Source organism: Staurois parvus, unplaced genomic scaffold (genome assembly GCF_062004578.1).
Source record: "Staurois parvus isolate SC_StPar_1 unplaced genomic scaffold, SC_StPar_1.0 ptg001193l, whole genome shotgun sequence".
NCBI lineage: Eukaryota > Metazoa > Chordata > Amphibia > Anura > Ranidae > Staurois > Staurois parvus.
This window is the reverse complement of record NW_028318989.1, coordinates 628,612-642,244: the sequence shown is the minus strand read 5'-3', so window position 1 is coordinate 642,244 and position 13,633 is coordinate 628,612. Positions and strand designations below refer to the sequence as shown.

The following is a 13,633-nucleotide window of genomic DNA, read 5'->3' as shown; positions in this document are numbered from 1 at the left end:
CTTGGCTTTTTAAATATATTGTTCCGCACTGGCTGCATTCTTGAAATCATCTTGTGTGATACTTGATTTGACAGGTGCGTTTGTGTGATTCCCCTCTTACTCAGCGGTCCCCTCTATAGACCTCCCTCCCTTTTCCACTTATTTTATAGACCTCCCTCCCTTTTCCACTTATTTTATCAACCTCAATGTATTTGGTACATGGAGAAACCTACCAGCATCCAACATGGCTGCAAAGCCTCACCTGTGAAATCACATTTCATCCACTAGCAGTGAAGAACCTGCTGGTGATGTCACAATTTTCACATATGGTTATAGCCAGAACAACATAGCCAGTAGGTCAGTATGTTGGTATTCAGGTGGCATTAATCAAAGGGAATGTGGCTGGTAAGTCTCAAGCCAAAGCAAAAAAAAAGTGGTCACACAGGAGTATCTGTATCACTGCCATGTAAATTCATGGCAAGCTGGGTGTGTATGAGTAGTGGAACCTTTAGGAAGTCAAAGTTGGATTATTAGGCCCCATGTACACAGGACACTTCTGAACGATGGAAATTGACTGCTGGAAAACGTAGGTTAAAAAACATCTGTTTAGCTGCGTTTGCATAACACATTTATGTGCGTTTGCGTTTAGAAGCGTTTTTTAAAAATAAGCACAGGAGAACCTCCCAAATGCCCAGAATGCACTGAAAAGTGGTAAATTATTAACTATTTCAGAGAAATACAGAGAGTAGAAGCAGAGACAGCAGTATGTGTTGAGATAATTAGGTGGTGAGTTGCTCATTAACATTTCTTTTGTTTCCAAGTGTGGGAAAGGTGTCTGGTGGAGGGAGTCATTAAGGCCACCTGGCAGGGGGTCTTTATGAGGAATTTGAGGTGTGAATGGTGATTAACATATCTTCTGTTTCCAAGGGTGGGAGAGGTCTGAGGTGTGAATTGGTCATTACAATGTGTGAGGAGCTTGGTAGGAACATCCTGTGTTCAGTGTTTTGTCCATCTGAGTACCTTGAAAATGCTTTGTATACATTTTTCATGATGAAGAAAGGCTCTAGAAAGCATTGGGAACTGGAAGAGTTAAAAAAAAATTTTCAGACGCAAACTCATAACCGTGATTTGCCGCGTTTACAAGCGTTTTGCATTTGAAACACTGATAAAATCGACTGCTGAACACAAGTTTTCTGTGTTCAAAAAAACGACTGTAAACTCAAATGCCTGTAAACGAAGATGTGTACATGGACACATATGAAAACATTAGGGAGAGTTTAGGGGCTGCTGAAAAAAAAACACTGAACAGCTCCTGAACGTCAATTTAGGAGTTGAAGTACATGAGCCCTTATTGTGTCATATCACATATTATGTAATAAAAAACATAACTGTATCAGAATTTTAATCTGCGCTTACCACTGCCTTCTGGGGCTAAATCTAGCATGGTTCCTTCTTCTGTCAAATTCTGAAGGATCAGATTCATGTCCCACTGCTCAGTCAACTGAAACAAGATGAATGGCATGAAATAATGACTAGGTGGCCCTATAGGGCCCAATAAAAGCATTTGACTTAACCTCCTTAGCGGTATTCCCGAGTGTAGCTCGGGGTAAAATTTTGATACTAAAAGCGGTAACCCCGAGCTACACTCGGGCTTACCCTGCGGAGTTGCTCAGGGGGTCCCTGCAGCACTTACCTTGTCCTTCGCTCCCGCAATGTGTCCCCTGCAGCGTCCCCGGCCATCTCCTCCGGCCGATGCCGGCATCCGGCTTCTGTGTTCCGGTCCCTGTGACGTCGGGACGTACGGGCGCCGAAACCGGCGGGAAATTTGAAATTTTTAAAAAATGTCATTTTTGCTGTCATTGCTGTTTCAATGCATTTCACATACATTTTGTCCCGAGTGCTTTGTCCTGCGCCCTGCCTGCATTTTGACTGTTCTTTCTGCCTGGAAACTGAGAAACGTCCATGGCGTCCAAAAAGCGTCCCTTTACGTCAAAAGCGGTTTTAGACCGGCTAGAGAACAGCGATAGTAAATCAGAACCACTTGCAGAATTGAGTGATAATGATTCGTGGGGGAAATTCGTCATCAGACACTGAAAACGATTTTGCGACTTTGCTCAGCGATGTGCGAAGTTGCCTCTGTATTTCAAATTTCAGTGTTTTTGGTTTGATTATATTATTGAATCAAATTTATTATTATATTATTATTTTTTATGATTATTTATTAAATCATAATTTATGATTTCGTGTTTCAAGTTTTATCATATCTGGAATGTTTACTAGACTCTTGTTCGGACAGATTTCAGTGAGTTATTCCTAAAAATTACAGCCTACAATAAAAAACTACATATTTCCATGCAAAAAAATGGTACCGCTTTCAGCACAAAAAAATCGGAAAGAATCATACCGCCGAGGAGGTTAAAGCACAGGAAGTGTCTACAACAGCGGCTGTGTGAAAGATGCACTGGGATGCAAAAAAGGAAGCCCATAGATGACTCTAATTTCTTTCCTACCATGGGGAGCCTTCCTGGCTGGCAGAACACAATGACTACGGCTAGAGAATATAGCTTCCGGCAGTAATCAAATGCAACAAATCAGACAGGCTGGTTGTACTCAAATCGATTCATGTTTTTGACACGCAAAGCTTTAGAAAGATAAAGGTTTGCTGCAGCAAATTGGACCATGCTTTATAGGAATTTGTTGCCTTCCTCTGGATCAACTGTGGGTATTAAGCTCTGTATATAGAGATTTTCTATGTATTTATTTGTTCTATTGGTTGAACTAAATAATCTTTTTTTAACCTATGTAATGAATTAGGGTTTACATCTAGGCTAAATTACAAAAAGTATATGGCAACCCCTTCAAATAATTGACTTCAGGTGTTTCCAGGGAAGCACTTAAAATACCCCTGCCCCACCATACACACATACTGTACATGCATTAGGCCCCTACGTATGAAAACGTCAACATGTTACATATTGCCGCGCACGCCAGAATGAGAGCAATAACTCTAGGCCCATTATTCTTGGTTATCGCTAAAATGATGACCTGTAGGGACCTTTACCTATGGATAATATAGAGTACTGCAGTTTGTCGCTGTTATGCCGGCGCACGCAATTTTAAGGTTCTCATGTTGGATCTAGTCACTCGGTGCAACCTCATCTTTTTTTTTTTTACTAAAAACTGGGTCATTTGTGTGCCCTAAAAGTAACAGTGTATTTTTTTTAAATTTTGCATTTCGTAAAATGTTGCGCTAATATTGTGTGACAAAAAAAAACAAAAAAACCTAACACTATTTTATTCTTTAGGGCAGAGGTGTCAAACTGGCAACTGTTGCAAAACTACAAGTCCCATCATGCCTCTGCCTTTGGGAGTCATGCTTGTAACGGTTAATCTTGCAATGCCTCATGGGACTTGTAGTTTGGCAACAGCTGGAGGGCTGCCAGTTTGAAACCCCTGTGAGTCTAGGGAGTCTGCTTTAAAAAAATATATAGGGGTTTATTTACTAAAACTGGAGAGTGCAAAATCTGGTGCAGCTGTGCAGAGAAACCAATCAGCTTCCAGTTTTTTTTTTGTTTAATTGAACGTGCTAAATTTCGAAGCTGATTGGCTACCGTGCCCAGCTGCACCAGATTTTGTACTCTCCAGTTTCATTAAATCAACCCCTTAGTGTTTTGGGGGTTTTTATGTAATATTTAATGTTTAATGGCAGCACAGTGGCTAAGTGGTTAGCACTTCCGCCTGGCAGTACTAGAGTCGCTGGTTCGAATCCCAACCACGGCACCACCTGCCTGGAATTTGCATGCTCTCCCTGTGACTGCGTGGGTTTCCTCTGGGTACTCCGGTTTCCTCCCACACTCCAAAGACATGCTGGGAAGTTAATTAGCTCCTCTCTAAATTGTCCCTAGTATGTGTATGTATGAATGTGAGTTAGGGACATTAGATTGTACGACCCTTGAGTGTTAAGGACTGATGTGAATGTACAATATATACGTAAAGCGCTGTGTAAATTGACAGCGATATATAAGTACCTGAAATAATAAAATGATCTTTTTAAACATGTGTGCAAAAAAACACTCTGGCAGCAAAGGGGTTAAGCATTTTTATTTAGCCACGTGTTCACCTGGGTTTTAATGGACAACAAACGACAATGTTGTCGTACAAGTCATGTTGTGTATGAACAGTGTGGTGCACGCCTCTACCCCAGGGGCGGACTGACAACTCATGGGGCCCCCGGGCAATAGGGGATCATGGGGCCCCTGTGTCCTCACCCACACCCAAAAAACCCTATAAAAGGTACCAGGGGCATCTCATAGGGTCCCCTAATGACCCCGGGCCCTCGGGCAGTGCCCGAGTTCCCAAATGGTCAGTCCGCCCCTGGTCTACCCCATCTCAAATGTTCTTGGATAGAACAGTCGCTTATATTAATGAAGGTTCCAACCACATAAAACAAAAAATATACAATCCGTAGCAAGGACACCAAATCTATTTGTGAAACTACAATATTCCAAACACACCTTCAGAGGCGGCAATGGGGAGTCATCATGTTTCACCGGTATATGCTCCTGGTTTAGCCAGCCACTCTTTGGTGTTCTCTGTTGGTCTTTGGCTTCTCTGTCTGTCTTTGTTCCATGGAAGTTGTTAAACACACCATCCCCAGCTTTATCTGGCATCAGGATGCCAGGATCTGACACTGGTATGGTTTCAGTTGTTGCAAACAATTCAGTGAAACTACCTTCGCATTTTGGTATATTGTGATCATCATCTACAGTCACCTAGGATATAATAATAATCACTGATAAATTACCTGGATGTATGAAAGATGTGCAGCTCTTTGATTACCATTAAAAATGCTAAATAAATCATCGCTAGATGAACATGTTCTTAAATAATGCCAGTAGAGCTGTTGTAAAGCTAAGCCAGCTAAAAAATCTTCAGCATTCATCATAGTTCTGGATGTGTCAGCTGCCTGGTCCCCCTTTGTGGTCCTATCCACCCGTCCATGTCACTAATATGTCCTATAATGATGCCACAGCCAACAGGAACCACGGTAGAAAGTGCAGACTGATGTTGGGGGCACTGGAACATGTAAGTATTATTATTATTATACAGTATTTATATAGCGCCAACAGTTTGCTCAGCGCTGTACATTATAATGGGAGACAGTACAGTAACAATACAATACATGAGGGGTTCGAGGGCCCTGCTCCTTGGAGCTTACAATCTAGGAGGGAGGGGATAGTGGTACAGAAGGAAATAGCTGTGGAGGATGGAGTGGTGGGAAGAGCGGAGGAGATGGGCAATTAGGTGAGGGCGGGGTAGGCTTCTCTGAAGAGATGGGTTTTCAGGGTGCGCCTAAAGGTGAGGAGGGTAGGTGACAGTCTGATGGATTGGGGTAGTGAGTTCCAGAGGATGGGGGAAGCCCTGGAGAAGTCCTGGAGACGGGCATGGGAGGAGGAGACCAGGAAACTAGAGAGTAGGAGGTCTTGTGAGGAGCGGAGAGTGCGTTTTGGGTGGTAGATGGATATCAGGTCGGTGATGTAGTTTGGGGCAGTGTTATGAACAGCTTTGTACGTCAATGTTAATAATTTGAATTTTATGCGTTGGGCAATCGGAAGCCAGTGGAGGGATTGGCAGAGGGGGGTGGCAGATACGGAGCGGTTAGTAAGGTGGATGGGTCTGGCCGCAGAATTCAGGATAGACTGAAGCGGGGATAGCCTGTGTTGAGGTAGGCCGGTGAGGAGGGAGTTACAGTAGTCAAGTCGTGATATAATAAGGGAGTGAATGAGTTGCTTTGTGGTTTCTGGAGTTAGGAACGTGCGTATTTTGGAGATGTATTAACTGTTCTTTACCAGGCAGGGCTTAGTTCATTTTTCTGGAAACATCAGGGTCAGAGTTTATTTAACCACTTGCCCTCCAGTGGATTTACCCCCCTTCCTGACCAGGCAATTCTTTGCACTTAAAAAAAAAAAAAAAGACTGACAACTTTGAAAAAAAACAAACAATATTTTTGACTTTTTGCTATCAAACATGCCCAGTAAAAAAAATTTTAAAAATCAAACTTCGCCAAAATGTATTCTGCTACATATCTTTGCTAAAAAAAAATCCCAATACGTGTAAATTAATTGGTTTACGTGAAAGTTATAGCATTTACAAATATAGCAGTATATATACTGGGCTTTTTATTTTTAATAGTAATGGCGGCGAACAGTGGCTTATAACAGGACTGTGGCGGGCATTTTGACACTGGGGGAACTGACTTGGTGTCACTGACATCCCTAGTGACACCAATACAGTGATCGGTGCTAATAAAAAGCACTGGCACTGTACTAATAGCACTGGACAGGAAGGGGTTAACATGAGGGGCGATCAAAGGGTTAACTGTGTGCTGTTTTACTAAGTGTGTTGTGTTTTCTGCTTCACTGTAAGCACTCTGCTTTGCATTGAAAAATGATGGCTTTACAAACACTTTAAAAACCTGGAGATATCGCCATTATTGTAACTCCAGAAAATTATTCAGCTCCAACAAACAGCCCTCACCTTAATGTTAACATCTTCTTCATATAATAGTTCCCCAGACAGATCAGGCACAACACAGTCCGCTCTCTGGAAGATCTGCACATCTCCACATTCGCTGTCAGTCTGTGACAACATAAAGAGATTTCACAGCTGTAAGGCAGAGGTCATCGAAAACAAACTGATATTGCCACAGGTCACACCCCTGGATAATCTTTAAACCTGAATTCCAGGATGGCAATTCTTACATAGTTACACTGGCCTGACTGATTACTGATAACGTAAAAAACCCTCTAAGGATGGGTTCCCCCCCCCCCCCTTTATACTTACCTGAGCCCCATTGTGATCCCTTCAGGTCTAGTATGGATTTTAAGGGGAACCTCACAGCAAATTTTTAAAAAATGGCGTGAATTAACCCCAAAATCCACTCCAGACCTTTATCCAACCATCCAGCCCGGCAGGCCAGGAAAGGGAGCAAACGAGCGAGTGCCCCCCACTCCCTTGTGAACTATGCCAGGCCACATGCCATCAACATGGAGGGGCTAACCACCCTCAAGAACCTTGTCAATGTGTTGATGGGGACAAGGGCCTCTTCCCCACAGCTCTGGGCTTGGGGGTCTTCAGGTGGGGGCTTATCATAATCTGAAAGTCCCCTTTAACGAGGAAGCCCCCAGATCCTGCCTCCCCCCAAGTGAATAAGTATGGGGTACATAATACCACTACTCATTTACCAAATAAAAGTGCAAAATAAACAAAAACAAAACAGCCAGTTTTTATTCAACCCCCCCCCAAAAGGAAAAAAAAAAAACTCCCCTCCGAAGTAGATCCAGCAGTCAATCACGATGAACACCAGCACCATCCCACAAAAAAACAAAAAAAAAACAGACCGGCACTGACGCTTGCCTCCAGCCACTAAATATACAGTACTAAGGAGCAGGGCCCAAGGGTGATATCACCGGCTGGCCCCACGCCCTTATGACATCATCGACACAGTATGCCCCAGTCAATGACATCATAAAGGGGTGGGGGTCATCTGGTGACAGTTTCTTTAGCAGTGGGGTTGTCAATTGGTGGTAGCCAAGCATCCGTGCAAATCAGATTTTTTTTTACAGTGTGGTGGCCAGCGATCATCGTGATTGACATTAGATCTTTTTCGAGGAACATTTACTATTTTGTAGGGGGGGGGGGTTGAATAAAGGACTTGGCTGTGTGTTTTTTTGTACTTTGCACTTTTTTTATGAATAAGTAGGGGTACTACCCCATAGTTATTCACGAGGGGGCAGGATCTGGGGGCCCCCTTGTGATAGGGGGCTTCCACATTCTGATAAGCCCGTGGACCCCCACAGCCACAGCCCAGGGTTGTGGGGAAGAGGCCCTTGTTCCCATTAACATGAAGGGAACTCTGAACTGCCCAGTAAATTAAAAGCATATAATGTATCAGTGTGGATATGTTCTGCCCTGAGCACATTCTGTGAATGAAAGCACACTACAATATTTTCCCAGTTTAATTATATTTCTGTGTTCATTTATTTACAGAACTATCTTTCTGTGGTGCAACCAGGGGCGGACTGACCATTTGGAAACTCGGGCACTGCCCGAGGGCTCGGGGTCAGTAGGGGGCCCCATGAGATGCCCCTGGTACCTATTTCATAGGCTTTTTTGAGTTTGGGCAAGGACACAGGGGCCCCATGATCCCCTATTGCCCGTGGGCCCCATGAGTTGTCAGTCCGCCCCTGGGTGCAACTGTATTTATCTCTTAGTGAGTTGATCCCAAGGACCTCTTGCTGAGGGCAAGTAGCCTGGCATGGTTCGGGGGGGGGGGCGGCACTCGCTCACCCCCCAACCTTTCCTGGCCTGCATGCTCATCGAAGGGTCTGTTATGGATTTGGAGACGGGCATGCCATTTTTTTTTTATTATGGCACAGAGTTCCCCCTTAAAATCCTTAAAAGAACCCTGCTGACAGCAGATGAGTTATGGTTGTTAAGAATGTGGCAGTCGCCTGCTCCTTAACAACCATGATATTTACTGGTTGTTAAGGATGCCCCCGGTTAAAATACCGCTAGCTTTCACTGCTAAAATACCGCATCAGTTCATAAAATAGCTCATGCAGTATTTTAGCAGCGATTTTTAGTGAATTGCAAACAAATTTGTGAAAAACGCTAAAAGGTATTTTACCACAGTTCTAAAAGTGGTAAATACCACTTTGTGAATTGAGCCCCCAGTCTTGAGTCTAGGGGTTTGAAAAAGGCTGTGTCCAACTCAAATTCAGGTACTTATACTGGTAGCTTTAAAAATATATTGAATTATTTATGAATGAGAACAGAGTTGAATCAATTTGTATAAAAGAATAATGTAATAAATAGTAAGCGCTCTCAACAATTGTAGCAGCTGAACATCAAAGGAAAACGCATAACAAGTCCTCAAAATTCTTATATAAACAAAATGCAGCGCTTGAAGAACATTAGAAATAATGGTGAAACACAGTCCAATAAAGGTGCTCCTTGATTCCCAGTGCAAATGGATTCCCAGTGCAAATGGCAGAAATACACACTAACCAGAAGGCGTATGAAAATACGCATGTGAGTATATATCCTGAAGGTCCCCCTCTCCTTTCTGGTCTGGTCAAGGAAATGGCTGAGAAAGATGGAGATCCTACGCCCTCATGTGGTGAAAGAATGGTCCAGCAGGTCAGAGAAGAATCAATCAAGATAAGCCTCCCCCTTCTCAGGCACTGACACAAGGATCACTTAGGGCTGTAAGGGTTGAAAAGCTCCTCACAGGAGACATAGGGAAGCACTCATAGTGTAGTAAGTAAGAATTTTATTGTAAAACCCTAGTGCACAGTAAAACATAGCAGTGCCAAGTATGAACGAACACACTGACCCCTTGGGAATAAAGGTGGCCGCCGGGCCTCCACGTGGCACCGGCGGCTTAGTGTCAACGGCGTCCTGGGCTCCACCTGATCAATTTGTATGTTTTTTATTTGTCTATTCCAGCTTTACAAATAATCATAATTATTTATAAAAATAATTTATATTTTTTTTATATTATTAAAATAATACCAGGCACATCGAGCAGTCATTTGGGAGTCTAATATGGGAACCTGGGCTTTACTTGAGAAAGTCATTTTCTCTTTCTCCCTCTCCCTCTGTTTGGTTATACTGAACCTACGGTTTTGTGTGCTTAAAAACCACATTCCTGCAGAACCTTGTAATAGGTTCATGATTACAGATGTAGGGCTGCATTCATGTGAAGATGATTTAAGGCTTCCTGGAGGCCACAAGGTATCCCTTTCCTTTTTACTGCTTTTGTAAGGAAGAACTGACATTTGTTGGACACCGCCAGATGTCATCCTTGGATAAAAAAATTACAAAAAATAAAATGATATCAGGAATTACATAGTTAAATGAGGTAATTTTATTTGCTGAATATATAGAGATTATATTTATTATAAGAATGACGTTTTGTCTAAGTTAGCCCTTCTCAATGATGGTTGAGGAACCCTAGAGTTCCTCCAGATGTTTCTAGGGGTTCTTTGAGCAACTTCTGCCTCTCAGATAAGTTCCCAATGAGACAAATGATCTTTTTAGCTTTTTGTATGGAAGGATTCTTCTCAATGAGGGCTGCGGAAAGGGGATGGCAGGAGGTGCAATTGCCCCTGATGCAATGAACTCATGTGAGGGAGGGGGCACCACTTGGTGTGTTCCGCGGGTAAAGAAGTAATGACAGTAACTCACTACAGGAGTAGTGAAAGTAGCAGACAGGAGAGAGCTGGGAAGAATAGAGGGCTGTGCTCACCCCCTCCAGCTCCTCATTCCTGGCAGCACTCCGTGATACCGCAGTTGGATTTAATCACTAGCCCCCTATATCCTCCCTAGACTGCTCCTGTGCCAGTAGCTGAAAATGTAGTTAGGGAGCGGATAATCAAAGCCTGCACAGTCCAGGGGCGGACTGACAACTCATGGGGCCCCCGGGCAATAGGGGATCATGGGGCCCCTTTGTCCTTGCCCAAACTCAAAAAAGCCTATGAAAAAGATACCAGGGGCATCTCATGGGGCCCCCTACTGCCCCCGGGCCCTTGGGCAGTGCCCGAGTTTCCTAATGGTCAATCCGCCCCTGGCACAGTCCCGATCCAACAGCTTTCCTGTGTCACTTGCTGTATACCAACAGGAAGGAGCAGCTGGAGGGGGGGGAGAGAGCACAGCCGACACCTCCTCCCGTCTCTCTCCTCCTCTCTGCTGTTGTCGCTACTCCCATCTGTATTTTTCAGGATAGAAGGGGGAAATTAATTGGGAACATAATGGAAGGAGGAACAAGGGATGGGGGTGGAGGTAACAAAATATTTGTGCTGGGGATAAGAGGATTTGTGCTAAGAGGGGGTATTTAGAGGGGGGAAGAGGATCTGTGCTAGGAGGGGAGATTTGACAGGCGGTGCTGTGGTGATTTGTGCTAGGAAGGGCGGGGGGATTGTTTAGAAGGGTGGAGAATTTGGGAAGGGAAGAGGATTTGTGTTAGAAGAGGAGATTTAGGGAAGGGACACTTCTGAGGATTCGTGCTAGAAGGGGGGATTTTTTTGGGGGGGTGGGGGGAGTCTTTGTACCGGGGGGGGGGGAATTGTTTTGAGCTGGGATGGGGGAGCAAATATTGTGCAGGGAGTGGGGATTTGTACTGGGAGGAGAGGACATTTTTGCATTTTTGTTTCGAGAGAATTTTGGCTTACAGAGGTGATTTATAATGGGGAAGAGGGGCTGGGAGGTGAGTGTGCAGATTAGTGCTGGATTTTTTTTTTGAGGGGGGACAATGCTCACACTTCAAGGGTGTGGGTGCAGTTTGTCGTCATCTTCACCTTGGGTGCTGATGACCTTCTCCTGGCACTGTTCCCAATGACCACAAATATGATCTTGGTGCTAATGTACCATGAGTTATAGATATGGTAATTATTAGTTGGAGTTCCCTGATGCTGAAAATTTATTTCAAAGTTCCTCCATGTTGAAAAGGTTGAGAACGGTTGCTCCAAGCAGTAATCAAAAGAAACTGGGCTCATTCTCATGTACGGCAGCCCCCCCCCCCAGAAAAGCGATCTGCGGTGGAGTACTTTTCATAGGGCATTTGAAAGGCGGTGAAGAGGCAATTTGTCACTTCCTCACTGCCAGTTTTATCCTTAACCACTTGAGCTCCAGAGGATTTACCCCCCTTAATGACCACTTAGGGACTTATGGCAGCGACTTATGGCGGGACTGCGGCGGACATTCTGACATTGGGGGGTACTGACTTGGGGTCACTGACATCCCCAAAAACACTAATACAGTGATCAGTGAAAAAAAAAAAACCACTGACACTGTACTAATGGCAATGGGGAGGAAGGGGTTAACTTTATTTAGCAGGGAAGGGTTATAGGAGTGAGGGGGAGTGTTTTACTAGGGGGCGGGGGTGTGTGCTGGACGGGACAAGGCTGATCGAGAAAGAGAAACTGTTCTTTCGCGATCAGCTCATCCTCGAGCTGACAGGGAAGTGACAGACAGCACAGCTACTGCAGCTGTGCTCTCTGTCACTGTTTGCCGCCGATCGCCGGGACTTAGCCGCTAAGGAGCGGCTGTGACCCGGCGACTGACATCTGCGGCGGTTATCCACGGGACAGATAGGGCGCCTCGCACGCACCCCCTATTTGTTTACAAAACACATGTTTTAAAACGTGGTTTTGCCTGTGAGTGCTGCCCTGCCGCCGTATATGTACAGTGGCTGGGCGGCATGTAGTTAAAAAGGCTGAACGACTGTGCAGCAATCATTTAGGTGGTTCCAGTGTGGCCTCGTACTTTAAAATAGGTCACGTTTGGCAGAGGTACCGTTGGTATATTTTAATTTTTGACATGAAGTAAAGCATTGCAGTCACATCATGTGTATAGCCCTGAGCAGCGGCATACCCTTCTTTAGTTAGGTGGTAAACCTGCAGCTCAACTGCTTGCTTTTACCAACCCCTTGCTGCCTGTGTGAATGAGCCCTTTTAGATAAGAACCTTGCCTTCAATTGTTTATTAAGTCTCCATTCCATGTTTTTGTTGTCCATGTACTTTGCATGTATTATCAATAAATTGTTTTGTGCCTGATCAGCTGTGTAAAATGATTTATCACTTTATATACCCACCATGGAGTCCTCATCAGAGTCCAGAGAAGGTGCATTGACTGAGGAGAGGACTGACTCAATGTTATAAATTCCAGTCCATTGTTCCCGGGTCGTAGAATATTCCTGCTCAGCGGACATTTTCAGACTATGCAAAATCTACCAAAAAGCCTGGGGAAAAGCACAAACAAACATGAAATGGAATCCTTCTAAGGATCTCTGATACAAGACAAGGAGGAACCAATTAAAACCAAAAATAATGAACTGCTGACCCATCCCTGGAAAGGATCTTAAAGCTGCAGATTGGAAAAGTTTCACCGATTTATAAAAACTAGAAGTACAATAATGATAAGTGCGGTATCTCATAGAAAGCCATGAGATTAAAGGGTAGCCTGGTGACAACAGGTAACGATGACTGCTAATTGGATGCCATGGTTCTCTCATTGACAAGACCTGTACTAAGGTCTTAAAAGCATAAATGAAATTGTTAGAGGGCTGGTACAGTATGCATAGGGGCTGATTTACTAAAACTGGAGAGTGCAAAATCTGGAGCAGCTCTGCATAGAAACCAATCAGCTTCCAGGTTTCATTGTTAAACAGGGTTAGATCTAGCCTACCTGATCTGGGGGTGCAGTAAAAAAGGCAGGGTGCATAATGTCAATTGTATGACAGAGATGCATGGAACCAATGTTCCCTATTCACTCGGCACACTTCTGTACCACGGAGTCACAACCCGGAAGTAACATCTGACAAGTAGTGCAGAGGCAGTGCAGGAGTGAATAGAGAGCACTAGTATGTATTAGCATGATTAAACAGAACTTGTGCCCCCTTAAATCAGGTGTCCCTATCGGAGTCCCTCCTTACATCCGGAATCCTCCTCAGAATCCCCCCTATATAAGGGTTCCTATAAGAGTCTCCCCTTACATCAGGTGTCCTCATCATCCCCATTTCTGGTAAGAAGATTCAGGATCAATTTTATGACCCATTTAACCCCCCTGGAGGTATTCCCGAGTGTAGCTCGGG

At 44.2% G+C, this 13,633-nt stretch overlaps 1 protein-coding gene across 1 annotated transcript in view; it reads right to left on the bottom strand.

Annotated features, from left to right (window-relative positions):
• The window catches only part of LOC149438318 (dynein axonemal assembly factor 8-like), a 163,782-nt gene that overhangs the window by 148,853 nt on the left and 1,296 nt on the right, over positions 1-13,633 (bottom strand). The window contains exons 2-5 of the mRNA XM_089659979.1: positions 12,635-12,781; positions 6,517-6,618; positions 4,494-4,751; positions 1,396-1,480 (exon numbers count right to left, since the gene is read on the bottom strand). Coding sequence (XP_089516105.1) covers positions 1,396-1,480; positions 4,494-4,751; positions 6,517-6,618; positions 12,635-12,751 — 562 coding nt within the window. The 5' untranslated portion in view covers positions 12,752-12,781. The remainder of the gene's footprint in view (positions 1-1,395; positions 1,481-4,493; positions 4,752-6,516; positions 6,619-12,634; positions 12,782-13,633) is intronic.